The sequence below is a fragment of the Papaver somniferum genome, chromosome 4 (assembly GCF_003573695.1).
Source record: "Papaver somniferum cultivar HN1 chromosome 4, ASM357369v1, whole genome shotgun sequence".
NCBI lineage: Eukaryota > Viridiplantae > Streptophyta > Magnoliopsida > Ranunculales > Papaveraceae > Papaver > Papaver somniferum.
Genome location: NC_039361.1, coordinates 43,195,699 through 43,221,090, shown reverse-complemented (window position 1 = coordinate 43,221,090; position 25,392 = coordinate 43,195,699). Strand labels below are relative to the sequence as shown.

The 25,392-nt window shown below is 36.4% G+C and overlaps 2 protein-coding genes and 1 non-coding gene across 9 annotated transcripts; 2 read left to right on the top strand and 1 right to left on the bottom strand.

Annotated features, from left to right (window-relative positions):
• Window positions 1-4,998: 4,998 nt before the first annotated feature.
• LOC113275287 (F-box/kelch-repeat protein At3g23880-like) lies at window positions 4,999-9,738 on the top strand. 6 transcript variants are annotated; one of them, XM_026524771.1, is made up of 5 exons: window positions 4,999-7,348; window positions 7,795-7,900; window positions 8,665-8,842; window positions 8,931-9,044; window positions 9,454-9,738. In XM_026524771.1, the coding sequence occupies exons 2-5, from the start codon at window positions 7,841-7,843 to the stop codon at window positions 9,543-9,545; spliced, it is 444 nt and encodes a 147-aa protein (XP_026380556.1). In that variant the 5' UTR covers window positions 4,999-7,348; window positions 7,795-7,840; the 3' UTR covers window positions 9,546-9,738. The 6 variants fall into 6 exon arrangements, with proteins under 6 accessions (XP_026380556.1, XP_026380555.1, XP_026380553.1 ...); XM_026524770.1 differs by having other exon boundaries at window positions 5,002-5,284; window positions 5,516-7,900; window positions 8,931-9,670; XM_026524768.1 differs by having other exon boundaries at window positions 5,002-6,342; window positions 6,939-7,900; window positions 8,931-9,670.
• Window positions 9,739-11,602: 1,864 nt separating this feature from the next.
• On the top strand, window positions 11,603-16,102 carry LOC113275286. Of its 2 annotated transcripts, none has more exons than XM_026524765.1 (9): window positions 11,603-12,450; window positions 12,787-12,886; window positions 12,990-13,055; window positions 13,136-13,253; window positions 13,661-13,743; window positions 13,835-13,896; window positions 14,008-15,163; window positions 15,505-15,597; window positions 15,693-16,102. In XM_026524765.1, the coding sequence occupies exons 1-7, from the start codon at window positions 12,095-12,097 to the stop codon at window positions 14,150-14,152; spliced, it is 930 nt and encodes a 309-aa protein (XP_026380550.1). In that variant the 5' UTR covers window positions 11,603-12,094; the 3' UTR covers window positions 14,153-15,163; window positions 15,505-15,597; window positions 15,693-16,102. The 2 variants fall into 2 exon arrangements, with proteins under 2 accessions (XP_026380550.1, XP_026380549.1); XM_026524764.1 differs by having other exon boundaries at window positions 12,987-13,055.
• Window positions 14,899-14,972, bottom strand: TRNAT-AGU. Its single transcript has one exon. It is a non-coding gene; the product is annotated as a tRNA-Thr (tRNA).
• Window positions 16,103-25,392: the final 9,290 nt, after the last annotated feature.

The window sequence follows — 25,392 nt, the reverse complement described above, 5'->3', positions numbered from 1 at the left end:
TAGAGATGTTTTTGATGATGGCTCCGGCAAGAAGGAAATAAGGCAGAAGATGGTTAAATTTGCTATTAAGCTGGCGCAAGGTGTTGCTCTTCCCATAGGCATCTTGTGTCTTGGTTCCTTGTATACCCATCTGGATTGCCTAACAGCGGACATGTATGCTTCTAACGGATGTATGAAGGTAGAATCACATGTTCACATTGCCTTTATCCAAGCATGGTTGTAGGAGCATTTCAAAGATTATTCTCCTAATCCTATAGCCTCGCTTTCCAGTACACATGGAGGATCTAGGATACTTCGTTGGATTAAGAAGCGTCCAAAACCCGGCTTAAGTCTCATTGATTTTATTGAAAACATGTATGCGGTTAACTTTCGTCCTTGGGCACCGGCTTACACATCCATAGTTTAACCTGACACCTTTGCTTCCGTCTCGGGTACAACAGTGCATTCTGATGGAGAGAATATGAGTATTGGAGAAATCGTGTTTATGAGAAATTGTGTACCTGGATATGTCCCATCTTTCTTCAAGGCATCTTTATAATGTTGATAGAACTTCTCGTCAGATGGGTTTCGACCAGGTAATTCCATTTCACCGTCCGTTGACGCCTTCAACAGACCTTTTACCATCTGTTTTTGATAGTAGTGTTTTTGCAACAAGGAAGAGCCTCCCATTTTTTCTCCCAATAAGAAAGCCGGTGGTGACCCCTAAGTATAAAGAATTCTGGGAGAAGGAGTTTCTAGCTCTTCAACAATTTCTGCAGGACATCGTGAAAGATCCACGCGGAAAGCCTTCTTCCAAGACCTTAGAAAAACATAAGTTGTTGTGCATACTAAAGGAAACTACAAGATACAAGAATGATATTGAAATAGATTGCAGTTTCTCAAATAATAACATAGAAACAACAAAATATCTTTTTGGTGAGTTGCTTATGCTAGATCAATACGGATGCATGTGGATGTGAATATCTTTGCTTCTACGCAGATTTTTAATTCCTTATATGAATGAGTGGCAAGTTGGTTCACTGATAGTGATAAGCATCTAGCTGATAATGTTATTAATTCAGAAAGCTATGTCTGCAGACTAATGCACATTGTATGGTACATCTGGAAGGACAAGTGCAATTTGTTTTTTCAAAATATTAAACCAAATGCTCAAGGAACAATTATAAAAATCTAGAACCTAGTGCAGCAATGTGATCTTTCTATATCATCTACATGTATTAACAATAATTACAACAAGAGAAGAGGTATAATATTGGATGATACCGAAAACATGTACTAAAAGAGATCTGATTGAATCGTAGAATAAATGGTTTTTGGATCACACGTCCACCATTTTCGATGATTTTATTCTTCTTTATGAGAAAGATATGCTCTAAAGGAGTAATTTTCTTCAAATCTTGAGCGGAGCGATAAGGATTCAGGTTTTCGGAGTTCACCGCATACCTGAAAACTGATAAACTCAACAAAGAACAGCCATGAAATCCAACAAAAGGTGGTATGAAAGCACATAAACAACACTATAAATGTGTAGATAACTTACTGTCGGAAAGAGAAGGTTATTAATGGATCTAACCCTAAAACCTATTAGGAAAACCTAACTAAACTATAAAATAAAATAACATAAGCAAATAAGAAACTGGGTACTATTTTGATCTAGCCCAAAATGAAGTAGATCTGAGCAGATAAGATCGATGAAATAAGGGGTTCTAGGTGCCTGGAATCGCAGGACAGGAGGTGGGGTGAGGGTGGGGGTGAAGATGGAGTAACTCATGCTACAAAATCCTTATACAATTTAGATTGTACCTTGTAATCGTACTTATTTTACAAAGTATTATTAAGTTCCAAGATGTTATAGTCTTATAAACTCCAGAATTTTCGTCCAAATGAAAAATTGTTGTTTTTTCTTCTTTTTTTTTTTAAACTTTATGCAGAGTGGAATCAGTTTCATTTTACTTTGAAGCCTTTTTAACTAAGGATTTGGGGGCTCCGATGGGTTCAAATGTCCCAAATTTATACAAGGGTCCCTAACAAAAATACATAAATACCTTTGATTAGTTTTATAACCACCTTATTTCCCTTTATTTGTAACCTAAACCTAACTAAAAACTAAAACAATTAGCTTAAATAAATTAATATATTTCATATTCTTCCTCTATTCCTCTTTTCCAGGCCTCCTCTTCTTTTTTTCCTTCAATGACGATCAATCGTCAATTCTCAGCCAGTAATGACTTCAGTTAGGTAATAACCGAAAAATCCAGTCTTTTTTATTTGTTTTGATTGCATGAATATGCTATTTTGATTAAATTAGGGATTTAATATTAGTTTCTGAACTGCATACGGTTGGGAAAATATGAAATTTCCTGACCGTAAAAATATTCTACAATCGGGAAAATATGAACCTCCAACCCTATATAATGTTTACGGTCAGAAATCTAACCATATGTTAAATTTTCAAAAGCAAATAATTCAAATTTTTCCCAACCGTAAGTGACTGATCTTCACAATTTTCTCAACCATAAGTTACCCTGACTTTGTCTACGGTTGGGATAATATGACCTTGTTGTTGTTAGAGCGTCTTAAAATGATTTAGGTTTCTTCGAGAAACATAATTAATTTGCGAATTCGAAAAATTTACTTGAGACTCGTGAAGCCTGTTCAGAAAATCTTTTACCCGATAGATCCTTGATATCCGCAATCTTTTCTTGATCATCATAGTTTTGGTTTATTCTAAAGGATTGTCTCTTTTTTCTGTACAATCATTCAAGAACTATGTGATTGAGGAGTAAAATTGATCGAAACTAAAAGGAGTTTTTCTTCTATCATTTTGTAGTTCCGCAAGACTAATAACTTGATTTAAATTGTTCTTGTGAGGTAGAATTAATTAGACATCTCTATAGATTTTGAAGAGAATAAGTTATCTTAATTGTTGAGATTTGCTTTACATTTTTTATACCTGAAGATCCCTTAAAGAAAATATATTCATGTTACCTTGGTTGAAACATATCCGAAAAAAATCAAATAGGTGACTCGTTGGCGGAAACTTCTAAAGAGAATTACTTTTCTAATAGAAGATTTACAAGCGCAACTTTCAAAGAGAGATGGATTATCTTAGGAGTTTTACAAGTTCCTGAATATAACTGAAGAAGGACAACTTCGAGGGTGTATCTTGTTCGTATTATATTGAGTTCGAAGTAGGATAGTAGGCCAGATGTATGACAACTTAAATTAGCGTGTGTATAGTTAGACTGGGTACGATGTATTTCTACAAGATTGTAGTTTCCACGTTAACAAAATCATGTGCATTTGCTTTATTTTTATTTTCGCATTATAGTTTTTTTAATAACTAAAGTGAAAGCAAATAAGTATTTTAATTAACCCTGCTCAATTTAGTTCTTGAAAATTAGAGTATACATGACTTGCTATTGTTGGAATTCAGATCTTGAAGAGGTTATTCTAGGTTGTCATTGGATATTATTTTTTAAGATCGTCCAAGGAATATGCTCCACTCAAAAAAAAAACTAAAGATAACGTGTACAATATGGTAATAGAAAATGACCCCACGAGAATATCTAGCACTTCGACTTCGGAAGATTCCCAGAGGCAAACAACGCCACCTAAGCTCCCATGTGAAGGAGAATCAACATATTTAGCATTCTTATTGCCCGACACTCCAAACAATGAGACCAGAGCAATGTTGGATTTTAGTTTCTTGCAAAAGCAAATTTGTACGCTTCCAACCTTGCACCATTTTCTTCATAGTGTCCATTCGGTTTAGGTCATTTAAAATAAGGATATTCTAATAAACAATTTTAAATCGATTAAAAATAATAACATTTACAGACACCAGAGCACAAACAGTTGTTACGCTTGAAGCAGTTTTGCACATTCAATCTGAATATTTCTCGAATGAGTGAGATCCAATTGAATCTATCGTAAACCCATTTATACCTTTTCGAGAGCATATCTTTGGACCTGGATATACCACTTATAAAAGTGTTCTGAATGTACCATTTATAAAAGTATTCTTAAATTATTGTCTCAAATAGTATATACCTTATCCTCGTAAATGTTTTCCATTTCTCGGAACTTTACTGTAGAAATTTAAAAATTTCCATCTTTTAACTGGCATGATTATTAGACACGATAACAGAAATTTGAATAACATCCTCTGAAAAATCAATTGTAAACTAATTTTTATAGATGTAGAACGGATATGACAGTTTTCAAGGATTCATTGATTTTTTCCTCATTTTGAAATGAGAGTCATATCTAGGGGTGAACAATGGATGGATGAGTCCGGATTTGGAACCCGCCACATTCGATCTATCAAAATAAAGGATTTTAGAAACGCATCAACATCCAATCTGTTACCTGACGGGTTTGATACCCGTGAATGAGTAGATGAACCAAGTGGATGCAGAGAGATTAACGGACTGGACGTGAGTGCATTTCTAAAACCGGGATATCCGAAGTGGAGCTTGAATCCCCATTCAATCGCAAAACCGGGTTATCCGAATCAGAGAAAATCTCAGGATCTAGTTTATAATCCGAAGAATTAGCACCGGCATTCTGGCCCAGGCCCGAGTTATCCGTCATCCAGATTCCAATCCGAAGAATTACACACGCACAATTCAAATGTGACCCAAAATAATCTCCTTTCCTTTTACCGTTTGAGAAAATTTCTTAAACTTACTTTTACGCCGTGTATCATGCGGACGCAAAACTGACCTAGGGATTTTCGGCCAATCTATGTTAACAGAGGCTTACCAAAAAAAACAAATTTTATTCGCGGGCGGGATTTGGGGTTGACTGACTGTCCCATTCATTTAGCATCTAACCATCCTGGATACTTTTTTCAGGGAGCCAAAATTGACTCCAAATGCCAACGCGTCTAGTTTTTGGAGTCCACAGGACAGTGACACTGTCTGCCTCGTAAAGCCGCAAACGCAAATTTCCTTCCAAAAAAAGAAAAAAGAAAAAGGAAAGCCAGTCAATTATCTTTGAGAAATTGGGGGCTGTATTGTTTTTTCCGTTGAACCAAAACGAAAACCTTAAAAGAGAGGAACCCCTAGTAGAATTCCAAGCTTCCAACTGTTAATTGGTTTTGGAGTTTTCATGGCGAATTTTAGCATCTTACCATCAGAGATCATGCTAGACATTTTTACAAGGTTACCTGCTGGATTGGTTTTGGAGTGTAAATCAGTATCCAAAACTTTAAAAAATGTTGTTGAGCATCCGTGCTTCTCTAAATTGCACTTTAATCATTTGAATGATCTTGATTCTGGTAAGGTTAGTTTTATTTTCTTGTTAAATGATGCTGAATCCGATTCTATACAGTTTTATTATGCAGAATATGATGAGAATGCTTCTGATACACCCACTTATAGAGTTAAGAAAATGACCTACAAACCTCCATCTGAGTGCTATAGTCTCGTTGGCTCTTGTAATGGCTTGATTTGTCTGAATGGTTTACCTGCTCATTTTACTCATGATGATTATGATGAATTTGATCCAGCTTCCAATGTTGCTTATGTATGTAATCCCGTTACTAGAGAAACTGTTATGCTTCCAGAATTAAAGAGAAGATCTTGTCATGATGATCGAGTTGATTTCCTTGTGATTGGATTTGGTTACGTTCGTTCAACTGATGAGTACAAGGTTGTTAGACTGTACAAGTTCATGAGAGAACCCAAATTTGCACGAATTGAGGTTTACACACTGGGGAGTCGCAAGGGATGGAGAGACGACGGGAAGAAAATAGAGACTGGTCTCGGTGGTTGGCAACATGGTGTGTTTGCAAATGGGTGTATTTATTGGAATTTCGGAAACGGAAAAATTGTGGCCTTTGATTTAGCTGATGAAATGTTTGTCGAATTATCTGAGTGTCCTATATTTCGGTGCAGGAGAATTAGACTTGGGGTATTTGGAGATCATTTGTGTGCTACAAATTCCGATACCATTACCAACATTTCGGATGTGTGGTTATTGAAAAAGCACAAAGATGAATCATTGATGAGCTGGAGTAAGGAGTTAAGCTTAACTAATATGGATGGATACGATACTCCCCTTGCCGTTACCGGTAGTGCTAAACTTTTATGTCACTCAAATACCAGCCTCTATCTTTATGATCTAAAATCTGCTTCTTCCAAATTGCTTGCGAATTTTGGTAGATGCTTTCATCAAGTAATTCCTCATAGGAACACCTTAGTTTCCATCGATAGCATCACAAGAGAGAACTCAAAATCACTGGAATCTGGTGAGAAAGTGCAATAGAGGAACTAGAGGCAGGGATTGGCAGATGAAGCAGCAATAGGAAGGAGGAGATCTGGACAATATCATCTGGTAATTTTCATATTGGAGTTATATAAATAAATGTAATGTAGTAATGTTAACTACTCCAGCTTCGAATAATGTTAAATGCAGATTATTATTAGTGTGTTTCCTTGGTTAGCAATCTTGTTTGGCTGTTTCCGCATCTCTTTATATCATTGTTTACTTGGATTAATTTCTGTGTGATACATATACTTTAGCAAGCTAATTTTATTCATAGAAGAGGTTCGCAGTATAGTACTATTTAGTATTCAGAGTCACTAGAAAGTCAATTTAGTCTCCAACACTTGTTTATGGATTCAGAATTTAGATTTGCCAAACCTATTGGGGCATTTGTTGTTTGCTGACCTGCATATGAAACTGACTCGGGTTTTGAGTCAAATTTGAATACATTTGTCAGAATGTGGGGGTTAGATAGGCCATTTTGTTTCCCGTTTGAGAATGTATATATGGGCTTAGTTATATCGGCAATAATATCTGAATTGTGGTTTGGATTTTCTTAGTTATAATGTGTCATTAGTTTGCAATTGTGTTTTTATTTTGGTTGTTCTTGGCTTTATCATTCCTTTTGAAATGTGGTTAATTTTTTCTGTTTCATCTGGTTTAAGGTATTTCCGGTATTTACTTTGATGTTTTCCTTAAAAGACCGCTCGTTAACTTATTGAGATGCGTTCGGGGAAATCTGAACCTACAATTGGACTTATGAATCATTGTTGTTACTTGGATTCTTGCCTTGAAAAATAGGTCAGTCTCTTCATATGCAACGGAACTGATTCAGCCTTTTGGCCGTAGATATCATGATAGTAACTGAGTGTCTACTAAAAGCAGAGATTTGTTTTCTTTATTTGGTTGGAAAAGGTTGACAAATGTGTATAGGATTCCCGGGATTTTATACATCAGTGGAAAAAAATCGGGGTGCTGACCTTGAATTTGAAATTCCTTTGGTAAAAGGGAATGTGTATCTATGATTTGCAAGCATTACTACACCATGGACATAACAGCATAAGCTTTAATCTGTGTAAGTGAAGGCGTATATACATTCATTTTTAGTCTCTTAATGCCGATAGATAACATGTTTAGATTTTCATGAATTCTAAATTATGTAGTGGTTTTTGCACCGGGAACAGTATTTCGATATCCCTTCTTCCTAGTTATTATGCACTAAATACATTGATTCATTATATTTCCCCATTCGAGTTACTGGAGCTTGTGCATTGGGTATTTGGGAAAGTAGACCAGACATACAAGGAAGGTGAGAAATCCTTAATGGTGAATGGTTTCTCTATTGATTGGTATGTCGCTGATAATGGGTCGGATTGATATCTAGCTATCTGCATCATATGGGTTACCTTGAATGTTTAGAGTTTGGGGGTCTTGGATTACTTGCACTTTTAATTATGAGCACGTCTTCACCAGGTTACTTTGAAAGTTTAGAGTTTAGGTTAAGGAGACATTGGTATGCAGGATTCGTTTCGGAGGCTTCAAATGGAATGAAAATAAGTATTTTCAGATGTGGAGCTTTTATTCTTCTTTATCCTCATACAACGAGTCAAGAAAGCTGATTCTTCAGGTGAAGTCATTATCACAGTTATTATGATATTTATCATGTCATTTGGTCTCTCTTAAAGGGGAGGGTTCAATTGACATAATCTTGTTTACAATGTCTTTTGGGATCCACAAGATGATGAACTAGGACTTACTGTTTATATGTTTAGACAAAGCCTTCCTCACCAGACATATCATCTCGAAACTATCGTTCCACACTTCATTTATCTATAAACCTTGTTCAGCCAAATCTATAAACTTTGTGACTATATCTTCAATTGGTGCATACGGTTGAATTAGTAGCTCGATCGTCCTCATGTGGTCCAAAAGGCCAACAAAGTCGGTTCCTATTTTGAGTCGTCTTGGTCTTACAAGAAAATAATGTGGTTCAGTGTATGATGTTTTCATTCTTGAGATTTTGTTGCATTGAAATTTTAACACTTGAGGTTTCACCTGTTAACTGGTGCATTGGCTGCTTTGCAGATAGTGAAGAAATCTGTCAAATTTCTCAACCTACCTATTTATCTCGTGAAGCGCCATGACCTGATTTCAGGGTTATCATTAGTAATCATTTTTTTTTTTTGCTTGGGAATCTTTGTGCTGATGACAACAACATGTTTAGAGTTATCTCTGATTCTAAGCTGATTGACTGGGTCACTTTGTCATGCAGTTTTGTAAATCGTTTTTACCCATTTAGGGATTCCACGATCATATCCTTTTTTTATTTTACAGGAATTAAGAAGGCTTTCAGCCTCCTTCAACTGACAATGATTCTTTTTCTGGATTCAGATTGTCAATGCTATTATTTCATGGAGAATCATTATGGAGCTTCCCCTGAATCACCTAAAAATCCAGGAAAAGGGAGCAGGTTCTCTGGAAGGTGTTCGTGAACAGCTATTGAAACTCGTTTCTCATCTATATAATAAATTACTCAGGATTTTGAAGACTATAATCCTGACTGGAGATGGTAAAAATCTCTTCAAATTCTTCAAGACCTTTTTCTGAATCACAATAAGACCCTGCATATGTTCTAAACATTCACATCTCATGGACAGGTCATTTAATCATGAATTTGAGGATTGCTCATCCGCAGAGAAAACTGACTCACAGGAGGCGGATGAATATAATGCTTGCCAAAGTCTTCTTCTCATATTCCAAAATGCTCTCAGGTTAAACACCTTACACTTGCTTTTTATGTCGTATTAAGAGTTGGCGGAATTTGGTGTTTCCGAGTGGGAAAGGAACACCTTTATACTGAACGGGTATTCTGGAGAGGATGCACCAAGAATCAACTGCAACTGCGATCGGTGGAAAAAAGTTGAGGGTATTATAGTCACTGTAATTACTGCTGACTAGTACTTTCAGTATAAAGGCTATTAGCAGTAGTACTACTTCTGGATTTCCATATATATTGACATTAAAACTGTGCAGAAAAACTTAAATTACTCAAATACATTGACAATTAATTAATTTTTAACGCAACCGTATAACAGCTCTGTACTAGCATACCCCCATTTAAGAAAACCAGTAACCAAAATGATCTTTGCTGTTTTGTTGCCATTAATGCTTGTACTGTAGGACCAACCAGATCATTCTTCCAACGCTTGTGTATAGCATTACCACACAAGAAGAGAACAAAAGGCAGGGATTGGCAGGTAAAGCAACAATAGGAAGGGCAAGATCTGGACGACATATTATCTGGTAATTTTCATATTGGAGTCATATTTATATGTAATGTACTGATGGTTAGATTCATATTTATATGTAATGCACTGGACAACTATTTCAGTTTAAATATGGTTAGATTCATATTTATATGCGGATTGCTATTAGTTTGTGTTCCCTCGGTTAGCAATTGACTGTTTCCGCATCCTTTATATCATTGTTTACTTGGATTAAACTTCAATGTGATACATATTCCAGTAAGCTATTTAGTTTAAAGAAGAGGTTCACAGTATAGTTCTATTTGGCTTTCGGAGTTTACTAGATTGTCAATCTTGGGTATCCAATACATACTTATGGATTCAGGCTTTACATTTATCAGACTGTGCAGGTGAGATGGGCCATTTTATTTCCCGTGTATCAGTCTGTGTCTGTCTTTTACTGTTTAATTATTTTGAAATTGTATTTTTCTTTGAGATAAATTTCCATTGAAATTTGGTTTTCCATTATATCAGCTGTAGATAAGGACGACCATTTGGAGAAAATTTGGTTTCACACATTAAACAAGAAAAGTAATCAAGATAAGCTTTGGTTTTACATCATATCTTAAGTAACTTCCCGAAACTGGGGCATGAAGATTAATTACACTTTGAAGATTCTGTTTCATGGACCAATAATTTTTAGAATTTGATAGTTTCCTAGTAACTTCCCAGAGCTTTCATCCAATGCCACAGGGAACTTGTCTGGCAGGAACTAGCTCCATGTCTTAACATCACCACACAAGAATTTGTTGTGCTATATTCCATTCTTGGCATTCAGCTTTGTGTTGTCATCAGTGTTGGTACTGGTAGGACCAAAAGTATCATCACCACACAAGAATTTGTTACCTGGGAAAGCAGAGCCATTTCCAACCACCCTCCCAGGGTTTCATCACATCAGGAAGGAATCTGCCACTCAAATTATTGTAGGTTCAAAGACATCCCAGATAGCTTATTAATGTCAACCCCATAGAGCTGGATCCTCTACACCGGTTCATTGACTTCTGTTCTCTTTGACATTAGAAATTTGGGTTATTTGCATCCTAGTATCATTTTGCATTGGCATGGTGATAGACAAAAATTTACAAATAAATTTTTCTTTATTAAGAACATTAACTAATCCTTAATATGCTACATTGCTACTACTAATTTTCTCTTAAAACAATTATTATAAGAGGGGAAAAGTGTTACTCATTTTGTCATTTAAAAGAAGATAAAAATTATGCAATCATTTTAAGAAAAAGAGCACTTATTTCATCTTGCATCTGAATTATGGGAAGAAAGAATATCCAAGGTATAAAACTATGACAATTGGTCCATTAACCTTTCTACATTTCACACCCAAACAAAACAAATTGTTTGTCTTTTTTTAACTCATCTGGTTAGTCGTGTGCCTCATAATCAGATGTATGAGCCGAATCAAACCTCGAATCGAATCAAATATTGAAAAACAAAACAACAAAGATCCAACTAAAATCGAATGAAATGTGAACGCATAAATTGAATCAACATTAGCATAAATGCATTGTTGATAATATTTATCAGAAAAAGGAAATTTTATTGACATTGTTACTTTCACACTTTTACTCTATCCTGTTGGAGAAAAATAACAAAGGGAAGGATCCCAAGAATCCAAATTTCCAATAGAGATCCCATTCCTTCATAATTTAACAAAACCTAGGCGGTTTTTCTGGTCCCCAAGTAAAATATCTTTGTGTTTGTGTTTAGGAACTTTACTTTGTTGTGTTTTTTAACATTAAACAAGTTTTAGTAGTTAGATACTCAGACTCACACCAAATATCTAGGACTGGACGACTACACTTTTTAATCTCATTTTTAAGTGTCGACTTACTACATGTCTACAACACCATCCAAAATTAACCACCATCAGATGATCCTCGAATGTCTACACCCAACAAATATTCTCAAAACAATCCAACGGTCAAAATTGAACAACTATTGGTCAGCTCAAGATAATCCTATTTATTCCCCCATTACTACTTTTTCATGGCTTCCATCAAAGAAAACCAATAACCAAAGTTGTACTCTCAGATGAAGAAGATTAATTAATCTAAGCAAGTAAGTAAGTAAGCAAGGATTAATCTAAGTATAAGAAAACAGGGTTCAGGAAAAAGTAATCAAAATGAAGAGAAAAGACTGTAAATAGAAAGAGGGGAAAAGAAAACAAAAGTTGAGTGGGAGAGTGAAAAAGAGAAGAAAGTTGAGAAGAGGGGGGTTGGGTTGTTTTTCTCCTCCACAATTATTGGCATCAAATCCTTCTCTTTGGGATTCGCACTATTGTTGAATTCCAAGATCTACACTTTCTCCAAAAACCCTCTGTCTCTATTTCATCTTCAACCATGAATTCTTATTGGTGAGCAGAAAGGGTCAGTTCTCTATTGGTGGATACAAGAGAAGAATTCTTCTGATCAGGTTATTCTAGGTTTTGAAGAAAGGGTTTTTAGAATTTTTGTGAATTGGAGTGTTTGATGTTTGGTTTTCTCTGAGGAGGTTAAGAAATGTCAACTGATTCAAACATGGGTTATAATCATGATGCGATTCTAGCATCTGTGTTGAATAATCGTCATTCGATATCGTTTCAGTCGGGTGCTGTAAACAGTAGCAGCTCATCTGCAGAGATGATTCCTATGAATACTAATTCTTATGGTGGAGTTGCTGGGATGTCGAATGTTGGTAATTCCGGTATCAATTTGATGAACAACAACAGCAACCCTGGGTTTGTTAATTCAGGCTTGAATTCTAGTGGTGGTGGGAGTCTTAATTATGAATCAGTTTCGGGGTTGAACCATGATTTAGAGTTGGCTGTTGATTGGTCTCTTCCAGAGCAAACCAGATTAGAAGAAGGCTTAGTAAGGTAAAAAAATTTGATTCATTTTTTTAATGTCATTTTGATAATTTGGTTCATTTTTTTGTTGTCAATTTGTTCTTGTGGAGAATTCATTAGTTATTTGTAAAATTGGAGTAGAGTGAAAATTATTGGCCATGTTTGTGATGGTAATTGATTGAAGGCTTGAAGCCATATACCACGACGGGCTAGCTTTAGTGGGAAAAGATGGTATAAGAACATGTTATGCTAAGACATCTTTCTTATACAAATTAGCATGCATTTACCTGCTAGATGATAAGAGCATTCCTAAAGTTTTGAAAGATGAATTCTATGTGTACTGATCATCCTGATTTACACGCATAGGTACGCGGATGAGCCAAGTATTATGAGGTATATCAAAATTGCAGCTTTACTTCCCGATAAGACTGTTCGTGATGTTGCTCTTAGGTGTAGATGGATGACGGTGAGTGCTATTGTCTCTATGCAAAGAAAATTTCCATATATAATTAATCTAGACTACCCACTCTCTTATATTATCTAATATCATATCCAATTGTTCATAGAAGAAGGAGAATGGAAAGCGAAGGAAACAAGAAGAACATTACATGGGAAAGAAGGTGAAAGATAGGAAGGTAATGCTTCACTTAATTGTATGATGTATATATGTATATTATCTAGTTGAAACCAAACTCTCAAAGAGATGTCTTTTCAGGAAAAATTTGGGGAGTCATCATCACAGTTAAATCTACCTCCATCTCCAGCTCTAAACATGAGTGCTTACGCCCTCATGGCGCACCATATGGATCAGAGTGATCAAATATCATGTGAAGGTCTGTTGTTCCTATCTGAGATCGAAAGAAAATAAATATATTGCAAGTCTTACATCTCTCTGCATTGCATTTCACAGGCATTGCAGTTGTTTCTTTTATTTGTCCTTTGCTGGCACTAGTCTTGTTGATTCTTTTCTTTGGCTTATGCTAATAAGATGTCTTTATAGAAAGCTAGAGCAACTAGAGAAAAATCAGCGGTTGTCAAGATGGGATATGTGATCCTCTTGTTTCAGGATAATAACCTTTCATATCGAATAAAACCTTTGCTTGCCTTTTTCTGTTTTTCATTAGGCTTTTTTATAAGCATGTACGAGGAGGATAATTGACCCCATCACTCCAACATAATCTTATTTCTTTACAGTTTTCATCCATTTCTCGGGCTAAATATTTATTTTTACTTTCATTAGTGCTAGGCAGCAGAACCAGGCATCTTCTGGGTGAGAACATTCAAATTCTAAGCCAGATCAAAGCTAATCTTGAAACATTTAAGGTGAATATCTCTAGAGCTCACTTTTCCTTGCGATATCTCTACTTGCTCATTTTATCGTGTGCCAAACTTACTTATCCCATCTGTTATGCAGATACATGACAATGTCAATCTGTTCTGCCACACGAGGAACAACCTTGCAGCCATATTAAACAAGTAAGCAGAACTTTTTATTCCAAATGAACGAGATCATAGTGTTACAGTAGTTTCTGTCGTTCTAAGCTTATGTTCTTTGGAACTTTTTGTTTATCCTTTTTTTTTCCATAGCTTGAGAGATATGCCTGGAATAATGAGCCAAATGCCTCCATTACCGGTTTCAGTCAATGAGGACTTGGTCAACTCTATTCTACCTCATACAGCAATGTTCGGTTCAGCTAATGGTATCTATATGAAGCAAGAACCAAGATGTTGATACATAGAGATTCTAAGTAATTGTAATTTGTAACCTACAGTAGCATATTGAAACAAGACAGTAATATAATTTTGTATTAATGTAACATCTGAAGCTTGTGTGAGCGGTTTCTGGTATTATTTTTTGGACTCAATTGCTGTGGTGGTTGTACTCAGCTCTTAGGACTCCATTTTGTTTGAAGATGATTGTAAGAAAGAAGATTCACCGTCACCAGAGAACCTCCAATGCCAAGACAGCATCATACAGAGCTTTTTTTGGTACATCATGAAAGAGCTGAAGTAAAACCCGCAGCTGGTTGCATGACTCATTTTGTGTTGAAGATGATTGTAAGAAAGAAGACCCACTGTCTCACTCCGGAAGCTAGCAACGCCAAAAACAGCATCGTTCAGAGCATTTTTTGCTACATCATGAAAGAGCTAATGGATACAGAAGTAAAACTCGCAGCTGATTATGTTTTACAGCACTAAGGCTCTCGAAGAAATGGCCAGAGAAGAATGATGGAACCATAACTTGGCCAAGTACAGGTTTAGTCTGCAATTATTCAGAAGTTGTCAAGGCTCTTTTTCATATTATGAACATTCAAGTCTGTACATAAGCAATGATTAGTGATGTTAGCAGAGAGACCACCATCTCTAAACCTACCAATTAACAGTTTCTGTGTATAATTCTTAGATTATTGGACTCATTTTGAGCAAGGCTGCTAATGGGGGGTGCCAGGTTTAGTGAGAGTTAAAAAAAATTGCATTTGCTTTCATTGAGAGTTGAACTCAAGACCTCCCGCTTACTAAACGGGTGCTCTAACCAACTGAGCTATGAAAGCTGTTGCCATAAGTTGTCTCATACTTGTATCCAAAATGACCAGAAGGCTATACTGGATTTATTAGCCTTTGACGTCTTCTATAGTAGAAAGGTACCGATCAGGGTTTATTCCTTCAGACCTGCAGTTGTTGGAGCTGTGGCTTGATTTAGTTAAAGGTTTAATTGGGGTTTAAGATCATCAATCTTCCTCAGGTATGTTCTTTGGGTATCATTATTTTCCTTCTGCATTTCTTATATTGTCCATAGACTGGTAATTTTCATGGATTTATGATGTTTGTTAGAAAAAAGGCTTCAAATTTGTTTGGATATGAGATTCCAAAATAGTGTAAAAGACCCTCAACAGTAATATTTCAGTTTTATGCCATTGTAGATACCCGTTTGAAGCATTTGCCACTGTCTAAGATCCAAAGCAGAAAGGGGGATGTTGTGTTTCATTTTTATCTATTGCCTGCATTCTGCTTGGTTGTTTGTATGATAGAGTGCGTTCAGTTGAATGATTTCTGAGATACTGAATTCTGTCTTGTTTTTGTTAGTTGATTTTGGGCAAATGAATATGAATAGAGGCGTTGTTGGTGACAAATGGTCCATGAGGATTTTGTGGCTCTGTGCTATTGGAAGTGCTGTAGGTATTAAGCTTCATAATTTTGCTTTTTGTGAGCTAGAAGTAGCCTTCTTAAGGTTTTTCCATGACATTTCGCAATGATTTTTTCTTTGTTTCTAGGCTTGTGGATGGTTGGTGTAGACAGACAGGCTCAGAACAGGTCTATAGCGTTAGCTGAAAGCTTGAAGGCCGTGGATGCTGCGGATAGCCAAAGTGGTGAAGGGGCTTAAAGAAACAGTTAAATCATCTCAATATGCATAGATTGTCTCTAAAACCTTTTTGTATGCATCTTTGTAGTTCAAGTCAAAACGTTTGTGTTAGGTATGACTGAATTTGTGTCTTACTGTGGGTTGCAAATGAAAGTTTGTTTTAGTATTCTGGTTTAATCTTCTCTGTCGTGAAACTAAACCTAGTATGGTGCTAGGTTGTGAATAAGCAAATAACCCAATACAAAAATTCAGTATGTTTCATTATCATCTTTGTTGCCACTTGCTACTATCACATTGTGTTGATGGAAAATTACCTTGAAATGGAATGTTCCAATATTTATTTTATACGGATTGCTAAGAACAAGGGGTTATACATGTCTGTAGACTGCGTCATTTACATATATATATTGAATTGTTAAATTGATATGTAATACATCTTTTAGTGAATTAGGAAAAGTTCTTTGGTTTTCCATGTAAAACTGTTGAGAGAAGTCGAGGCGCATGGATCATATCTGAGAAAGACAAGTGTTTGTGGTGATGAACTAGATTTAGTAATGGCTAAGTTTTTACTTCTGAGACCCTTTCTTCCTTGGGAGTTTGGGTATAGGAGTGAGATCCATTGGTAAGGCATGTCATTTCCATCAGAAAAGCTTGAATGCACTGAGCTCAGTTGATTAATATAGGCGTTTGATTGTGATAGTTGAATCATATCCATGCACAGATGCTTATACATGGATTACACCATAATTATTTCTTGAGATTGAAGCTTATGCGTTGTATTTCAGTGAGTGCAGAACCAGGATGTATTTTATTGGTTTTTAACAGGGTGAGGTGTCCAAATGAGCTCTTACAGACTTCCATGAATAGAATCAACTCAAGCTTTGGGCCTTATTGGGAGCTGTTGTGTTCTACAGTTTATGCAAGAATGAAACGTGAGTCCATCTTTCCTTTCTCTGTCCGGGCCGCAAGGTGGTGGTTCTGACTTCTGATACTGCAAGAGAGAATCGTAACGGAAGTTTCAATTTCAATTTCAAATTGAACGATTTTTGGTAGAGATATGAGCTCTATTATTTTTGTTTGCGGTAAGATCTTCATTGTCTATCTCCTTACATCTTTATTATTTGTATGGAGATTCTATCTCAACTTCTGCTACAAGCAGAGTCTGATAATATGATTCGGGGCTTTAGACTTGAGAAGAACAGCCCTTCTACTTCACACTTATTTTTGCTACTTCACACTTATTTTTTGCTGATGATTGTATGCTTTTCTCAAAAGCTTCTTTGTCGTATGCTAGAAATCATACGAAGATTATAAATGCTTTTGCCAAGGCCTCTGGTCAGGCCATAAATTTTGAGAAATCTAGTTTTTTCACTAGTGCAAAAAGGCATCATAAGCATATTAAGTTACTATCTAAAACTTTTGGGATAAATTTTTTAAGTAATTCGGAGAAATACCTCGCTACTCCCCTATTTATAAACATGGATAAAACTAAATCTTTTCAGTTTTTAATTGATAAATTCTATTTTAGATTAAGCAACTGTAACAAAACAAATCTTAACGGAGCTGGCAGAACTGTGTTTACTAAGCATGTACTCTCAAGTTTGGTTGTGTATTATATGTCGTGTTTTCCTTTTCCTAAAAAGATTGTTTCTAAAATTGACTCTATTCAAAATACTTTTCGGTAGTCTAAAAAAAATCCTTGACGTGCTGTTTATTTTCGTTCTTGGAATGATATTGGTGATGAGTGCCAAATATTGTATATATTTATCCCTTTTTGTTGGCATTTAACTCATCTTTTGCGCATTAATTCTACATTTTATCCCATATTCTGTATTTTCATTGTTTTCAAGAATAAATATTTTTATTAATTAATTTTGCATTTTTAGGTAATAAATAAAGTTCGGATGAGTCGCGAAGCGAAAAGAGCAGAAAAGTAGTGAAAAGCCGGGAGAAATTACGCAAGGAAGCCGCGAAGAATGGTGCGCACAACCTCATTTTCTACACACAAAAACGCCTCCGTTCTCAGCCATCAGATCATTTCTCAGAAGCATCCGACGGTCGCTCCTTCATAGATCATCAAAATCTGATGTCTCTGCCGAGCACCACAGCGCTGAAATTCCAAGCCTTCAGATTAGATGGTAGTTGAATCCAACGGTCGCTCCCTTGCTGTGCATCAAAGTTTGATATCTCCGCCTAACACTACAGTACCTAACTCCATCAAGTACCGTTCATTTTGTTGTATCATATAATCCAACGGTCGCTCATCGCTTGCCTCCACATCACCGTCCGATCTACCTACCATCTTCGCATCTCGCAGCTCAGAGTCACAGAACATCAAAACTCGATACGCCCGCCTCACACCCTAGCGACCGAACCTATACCAGCTAACCAAACACGCCTTCTCTGCCAAACCATCGAGCTCACCCCATCTCCTTCCCCATTCCCTCTGCAGACACCATGTCCTGCCACCATCTCCTTCACCTCCACTGTCACCACCACACCGCCACCAAACACCACCATACCACCTCCGTCATCATCCTACACATAATTGAACACCTTCCCCCATCATTCTAGCCCTTTATCCCATCAACTCATTACCTAACCTAAACCCTAGGTTATGGATTGATGGATTAACGTGTGCTAGAGTTGAAATTGGCGCATGAGAAATGGAGTAGGAACAATTACAAAGCATGGGTTGCGTTCAATTTGATGTGGCTACATCAAATTAGGTGAGAAATTACCAAACCCTAGCTCTGTCAGTTTGGGTGAAAAATTGGGTAGAACCTAAATTGTGTTGTGGGTATAAATTGGGACTATGGGTTGTGTTAGAAACCATGTTTGGAGTAGCCAACATCCAGGACTTTCATGTCCTGTTAATTTTAGTTCAACTTTAGTCCACAGTTAAATTTTAAGTGTTATAAAATCTTGTCAATTTCAGTTGTGATGTTTGTAGTGTTTAGAAGTTCAGTTTCATGTTCATGTTGTATTCCTGTTATGCTTGTCTCCTGTTATTTATAGTTAATGTTCATGATCTGTTAATTCCTGTTTAGTGTGTAATGTTATTTATGCTCACTGCCATGTAATGTTTGTGCACTGTCATGTTTAATTCACTGTCATTTGAAGGAATGCTAGGCTAGATTTCTTAGAAGCTTTGTGCTGATTGTGTAATGGAAGAAATCAGTGCTTAAAGCAAGCTGATTTTCTTGCCATTCCCTGTGTATGCTTAGGTTGCAGTGTTGATTGTGCATTGGGAGAAGCTAGTGCTTATAGCAAGCTAGTTTTCAACCCATTCTATAGGAATGCCTGTATTCTTGCCTTAGTATTGCTTCTTGTCAGTTTCTTTATCACCCCTGCCCTTGGCTTAGGCCTTGGTTCATCTTGTGTTGTTTTCTGTTGCTGTTTTTCATCTTGTTTTGTTTTGTTTTGTTTTTGTTCACCCTGTTGTTGCTGTTTAGTTTTTCCATTGCTTTTGTTCTGTTGCTTCTCTTATTCCATTTGCTCTGCAACTCTCTTGTTTTGCTTTCCATTGCTTGTACATTCTATTTGCTTCCCCCTGCTGTGTGCTCTCTTGTGCTGCTGTGCAGCTCTTTCTTTGCACTGCTTGTGCAGCTGCCCTGCCAAGCTGCTGCCACTCTTGCTGCCAAGCTGCTGTTGACCCTGCCTCCTGCTGCTGCTAAGGCCAAAGCCTAGTTCACTGCCAACCCAAAGCTCAAGTTCAAACTGAAGCCCAATTCAGTCAACTGTGGGCTTAACCAAAGCCCAGTTGTTCAACCCAAAAGCCCAAAACAAGGTTTAAGACCTAAAGCCCATAGTCCATATTTCTGAGCCCAAGCTCAGTTCAGCCCAACAGTTCCAAAGGGTATTCAAAGACCATTGATATTCAAGACCCCTTTGGTATTCAAAGCCCATTAGCAAATTTAGAACCCAAAATAGCTAGAAACTCCAAAACACACCCGATCTCTGTGGATCGACCCGTACTTGCACATTTGCCACTTTCGACACCGTGCACTTGCGGTTATAATTTGTAGGACCTTTTAGAAGCCTACCAATTGGTAAGTCTAAAATGTGTGGTGATCTAGGGATTGGAAATTCTTATACTACTAATAGGGTCTGTAATCTGTATAGCTAAGTTGGATTGGAGAATTTGTCAACATCCTGATTAATTGATCTCCAGATTTTTACAAGATACGTATTTCCCTAATCAAAATTTGCTGGAATTATATAAAGTTGTTGATTCTTCTTCTTGGATTTCGAAAGGTATAGTAAATAGTTTGATGTTCTTAAGATCGAATATTGTGAGTAAAATAAATGATAGTACTTCTACAAAAATTTGGTTTTCAAACTGGTTACCGCACAGTAATTCTCCGCCTGTTTCGATTAGTCCTAACTTTAATGATTATTCTTTTGTCGGTGAACTTATAGGGGTGCAGAATAACACTTGGAATATTGGGTTGTTAACTTCTTTATTATTTCCCGATGATATTATAAAAATTAGGTCTTTAAGGATTAATCTTCATCGAAAAGATAAAATTATGTGGGCTCATACAAAAAGTGGTATTTTCACTATTAAGACATCTTACATTGTTTATATGAATGAGAGTAGATCAGTTGAAGAAACCTCCTTTTGGAGAAAAGATTGGTCCTTAGATTGTTTTCCGAAAATAAAATTATTTACGTGGAAGATATTTGCTCAGATGCTTCCTGCTAACTCTACTCTTAAGTTATATAATCCTACTATTGATGATTATTGTTCTTTATGTAAAAATGATGTGGAATTTTTTCTGCATTTGTTTGTTCATTGTCCAATTGCTTTTCATATTTGGTTTGCTCTATCTCTACAACATTTAGTCTTTTCTAATCTTGACTGGATTGAAGATATTTTTCTGAAGTGGTTTGATGAAGTTTTGGGGCAGTCTCCTTACGATGTAAACTGACCAAGTATTGGAGCTATTGTATGTGGTATATATGGAAATTAAGATGTGATGTAGTTTTCAGAAGTGTTTCCATAAATCTAGATAGAGTAATTTTGGATACAAGAAGATTAATTAATACGTATACAACTCCTTCTTTATCTGCTAAAACTATTAGAACGGATGTTAGAACTCCATTCGCCTTGGAAAGAAGCCCACAACATCTCATTATGTTCATATTCTTTCAAGAATTCCTTCTTTTTCTTTACTCGTGTATCCACCGGTTGGATTTTAGCAATATTCTCTAATTCCTTCAACTTAAGTGGTTGAATTTTCGATTGGCATTTTTTCCTCACATTGCACCATCTGTGAAACGTACAAAAAAAATTGAATGCATCCGGAAATACCTTCTTAATACCATACATCAACGATGAATATTGATCGGAAACGAACACTTTAGGAAGAGCACCCTCCCAGAAGATTAACTTCAATTGTTCTAACACCCAAACATAACTCTCTTTCTTCTCGTTTTTCAAGAAACAAAAAGCCACGGTGAACGGTGCCTTTGCCGAAGTATGCCCCACAATGTTCATCAACAACATCTCATATTTATTAGTCTTGTACGTGCAATCCAATATAATAACTTGTGGGAAGCATAGAGCCAATTGGGCGCATTCCGGGTGGGCAAGGAAAAGGTGTGTGACTTGAACGAACTCATCCAACTTCTTTTGGAAAGCGTAGTTATTCTTCACCCCTAACCACATTACTTGTTGCATCACCATCCTACCTTGCAAATTGAGTCTTCTAATCTTTTGTCTTGCATTGTAGATAGTTTGCATAGTCGACTTGTTATTCTTGTTGTCCGCCTTCAATTCTCTAAGAATCCTAGACGGTGGAAAACGTGCTCGTGTTATTTTATCCACTTCTAGCATCTCATCGGGTTTGAGTCGCGCTACTTTCGCATGTCCATGCAGGTCTTTGGGACGTGGGTGGTTATGACGACAATCCATATCTTTATTCATTATCCAATATTGATCTTCTTTGTTCAAGGACTTATTCTTGAGGTTGAAAACGATCTTGAAAGGACAATTTCTTTTCTTCGTCTTCGTCCTATTCTTTCTCCCGGTCTTCCCAACGTATACAACGCTCACAAATCATTTCAAACCGATCCCATCGGCTTTGTTGTCCTTTAACTAGTACACAATTTATCTTCATCGCGTGTTCCTCAAGCCAATCCAGAACTTCGGGTTTAGTTTTCCATCTGTGCGTTCATTCCAAAACAAGTAATTAGAAAGGTTCATTCCAAAACTTTGGAATATTCCGACAACATTAAGGTAAACAACAGGTTCTTACATACCAAATCATTTTGGAAGTGATCCTTGGTATCCTCCTGAATTATGTCTACTGGATCAGGTTGATCTTCCATGGGTACGATCTACAAAGAATATCACAAGGTTCAAATACTTGAAAGGGAAAATAATAGAAATATTCGGCTCATACGATAATCATATTATGTGCCGAACCCTGAGCATTTAAAGGTTTCGGCTTATACGATGTTCTCAATATGTGCCGAACCAATAACAATATTTCAACCCAGAAATTAAAAATTTATGTTCGGCTCGTACAATAATCATATTATGTGCCGAACCATGAACATTTAGAGGTTTCGGCTTATATGATATTCTCAATATGTGCCGAACCAATAACAATATTTTAACCCAAAAAATAACAAATTGATGTTCGGCTCATACGATTTTCGAAATATAAGCCGAACCAGTAATTTTTTTTTTCCGGGCTATTCAGGATGTTGTTCGGCTTACTATGAAACTTTCATATAAGCCGAACTAGTGTCTAGCAAAAGGGTTGGAATTGAAAATTATAGGTTCGGCGCATGCTGCAAACAGATTCAGTGAGCCGAACCGTTCATCAATTGGTAGATTCGGCTAATATATGTGAGCCGAACCTCAACCTGTTTCGCCGAACCATGATCCAAAAAACCTAACTTTTGATAATTGAGAGCTATAGAAGTGAGATTAAGCATATGATAGAAGTGAACCTGTGTATCAGAAGCATTGGTCCTCATCAATGTCTTCATCATCAGGATTTGGCTCATAAAAATCATCATCTTGAGTTTGAGTGGGTGTAAAATCATTCTCATAATCTAAGAAATCAGCCATTTGGGAATCATTGGTGTAGTTGATGTGTACTTTCCTAGGTTTTTTAGATGAATTATGACCCTCCTCATCCTCCATTGAATCAAGAATTTAAGTTTTCTCACTTTCTCCTTCTCTTTCTCTCCTTCTCAATAAAAACTTTGATTTTTTTTTTCCCCAAAATTTTTCATCTAAACAATCTTTATAATTCTGAAAATTATCTTAATCACTAAACAAAATATTTAATCACGAATCAATATTACTAACACTAATACTAAAGGGCAGATTTGTCATTAAAAATTTTTCGGGTTAAGGGGTTATCTGATTTTGCTATTTCACAACCTTTTTTGTCTTTATTTAATATGTCTAGAAAGTATGCCCAAAATCAAGGTTCTTTCAGGATGATTTTTCTTTTTGCTAGGCTTTTTGATGGTTGGTGTAGTCAGACGGGCCCAGAACAGGTCTAGAGCGTTAGAAAGCTTGAAGGTCATGGACAAGGTTTGAAAAACGGCCGTTTTTTCCGAAAAAACGTCCGTTATAACGCTCACGCCCATATACCGTGCCCGTGAGGCTCACCAACACGCTTACCTAAATAACACCGATAAATAGGAAAAAATGGCGTTATTTAGACCCGTTATAACCGTTTTCACACCTGTGATTACCATTTTTCTAAAATTAATATTTCAGTTTTTTTCTTCTAAATAACATTTTAACACACGTTTTTTACACCGTATTTTCCGTTTTCATACCGGTTAAACCCGTTTTTAAGGAAAAAAAATTTGAGTTGGAGAAATTCTTATACAATTTTTAATTTCAAACTTACAACTAAAATTTCATAAATAATCATTAAACACTTCAAATTTTATAAACTTACAATAAGTAACCTAGTGACAGTAGTGCTTGAAATTTTAAACTTAGACAAACCAACTTGTACCGGCATTTTTTCCGACTTATTCAAGTATTTTCTATTTTCTCGACGATTCTCAGTTGATTCCTCCTCCTCTTCCTCCGAATCATATTGGTTCGCGTAATGCATTTGGCTGTCGTAGTTAACAGTATCGTCATCTTCATAACCATAGTCTGCTTCCTCATTATCATTACAATTATCTACTTCATTATTGATATTAATATTGAAATTATACTCTTCATTAATTCCTCGGGTATCTTCTTCTGGACGATCTTCAGTATAATGAGAATTGTATATGGGATTTTCATTTTCATGACCTTGTGTATTGTCTCCAAATGTTAGGTTACTCACTGGCAACCTTTGATATGAGATTTCAACTTCTGGATCATGCCATTCGTATGGTGGAGGGAGAGGCTCTGGATTATTAGCTGCTTCCTCTTCCAATTCATTTAACCAATGTTCTTCCTGAGGTAAAACTGGTATTTCATCATCCCCTGCTATCCAATCAAGCATATTTTCATATGTCAGCAGGCTATGAACATCGTGGACATCGATGTTATGTCGCTTTGCTTTACCTTGAACTCTTTGCTGCTCCAATCTTAAATTGTACTGAACATATACCAAATCGTTTATTCTTGACGAAACTAAACGGTTGCGTAGTTTGGTGTGAATTCTTTCAAACACACTCCAATTCCTCTCGGATCCAGACGATGTGTTTGTCTGGCTTAGTATCTTTACCGCGATCCTCTGGAGTGATGGAAACTGAGCATCGTATGACAACCACCAGCTTACAGGATCACCTTGCAGAGCAGCCAATCTTGCTGATGGTGATGCAAATTGGCCTTGCATCATTTGCATTCTTCCCGCCTAAAAATATCAAAAACTGTGAATAGAAATTCATATAATTACGAAATTAATTGTTAATAAAAATTCACACCTCTAGCATGCATGTCGCTTGTTCTTGAGGGCTACTAATCATTTTTGATATAACTTCACTGAGACAAATTTGGGGCTGAGAAATTTCATTGTTGATGAGATTGGCTGCTGGGTTGTAGATATAATATGGATTCAGAAAATGCGCTGCAGCATGAAGAGGAGAACTCAACTGATCTTTCCATCGTCGGTTAATCACACCTACAATAGAATTATTTCGAGTTTTACCCAAACCCCTTTTTATAGTTTCCACACATGTAGCAAGTGCATGAAACAAATAACCCATGGTAGGTTTATCTGAATCCAAGAAACGGATCATTTTCAATAAAGGACCAACCATCATGCATGCATTTTGGCATGTGTGCCAAAACATCTCATTCAAAATAATGTTTTTCACATCTTTAGCCGTACGAGTTTTTCCTTCTGGCGAGTTCAAAAATTCTTGGTCTACAAAAAGACTCTCGATTGCATTACGTTGATCAATGATACTTTTGATTGCGATAAAATTTGTCGCAAACCTTGTTAAGCCAGGGCGCAATAGATTGCGTCCCCCAGAATGTTGTATGAATCTAGCAAGAACCCAACCATGATTATAAATAAATTTACTGATTTTTCTAGCTTCTGAAATCACACCTTTAACAAAGGGGAACTTTTCAGTATCTTCCAACATTAAATCCAACACATGAGCTGCACAAGGTACCCAAAAAA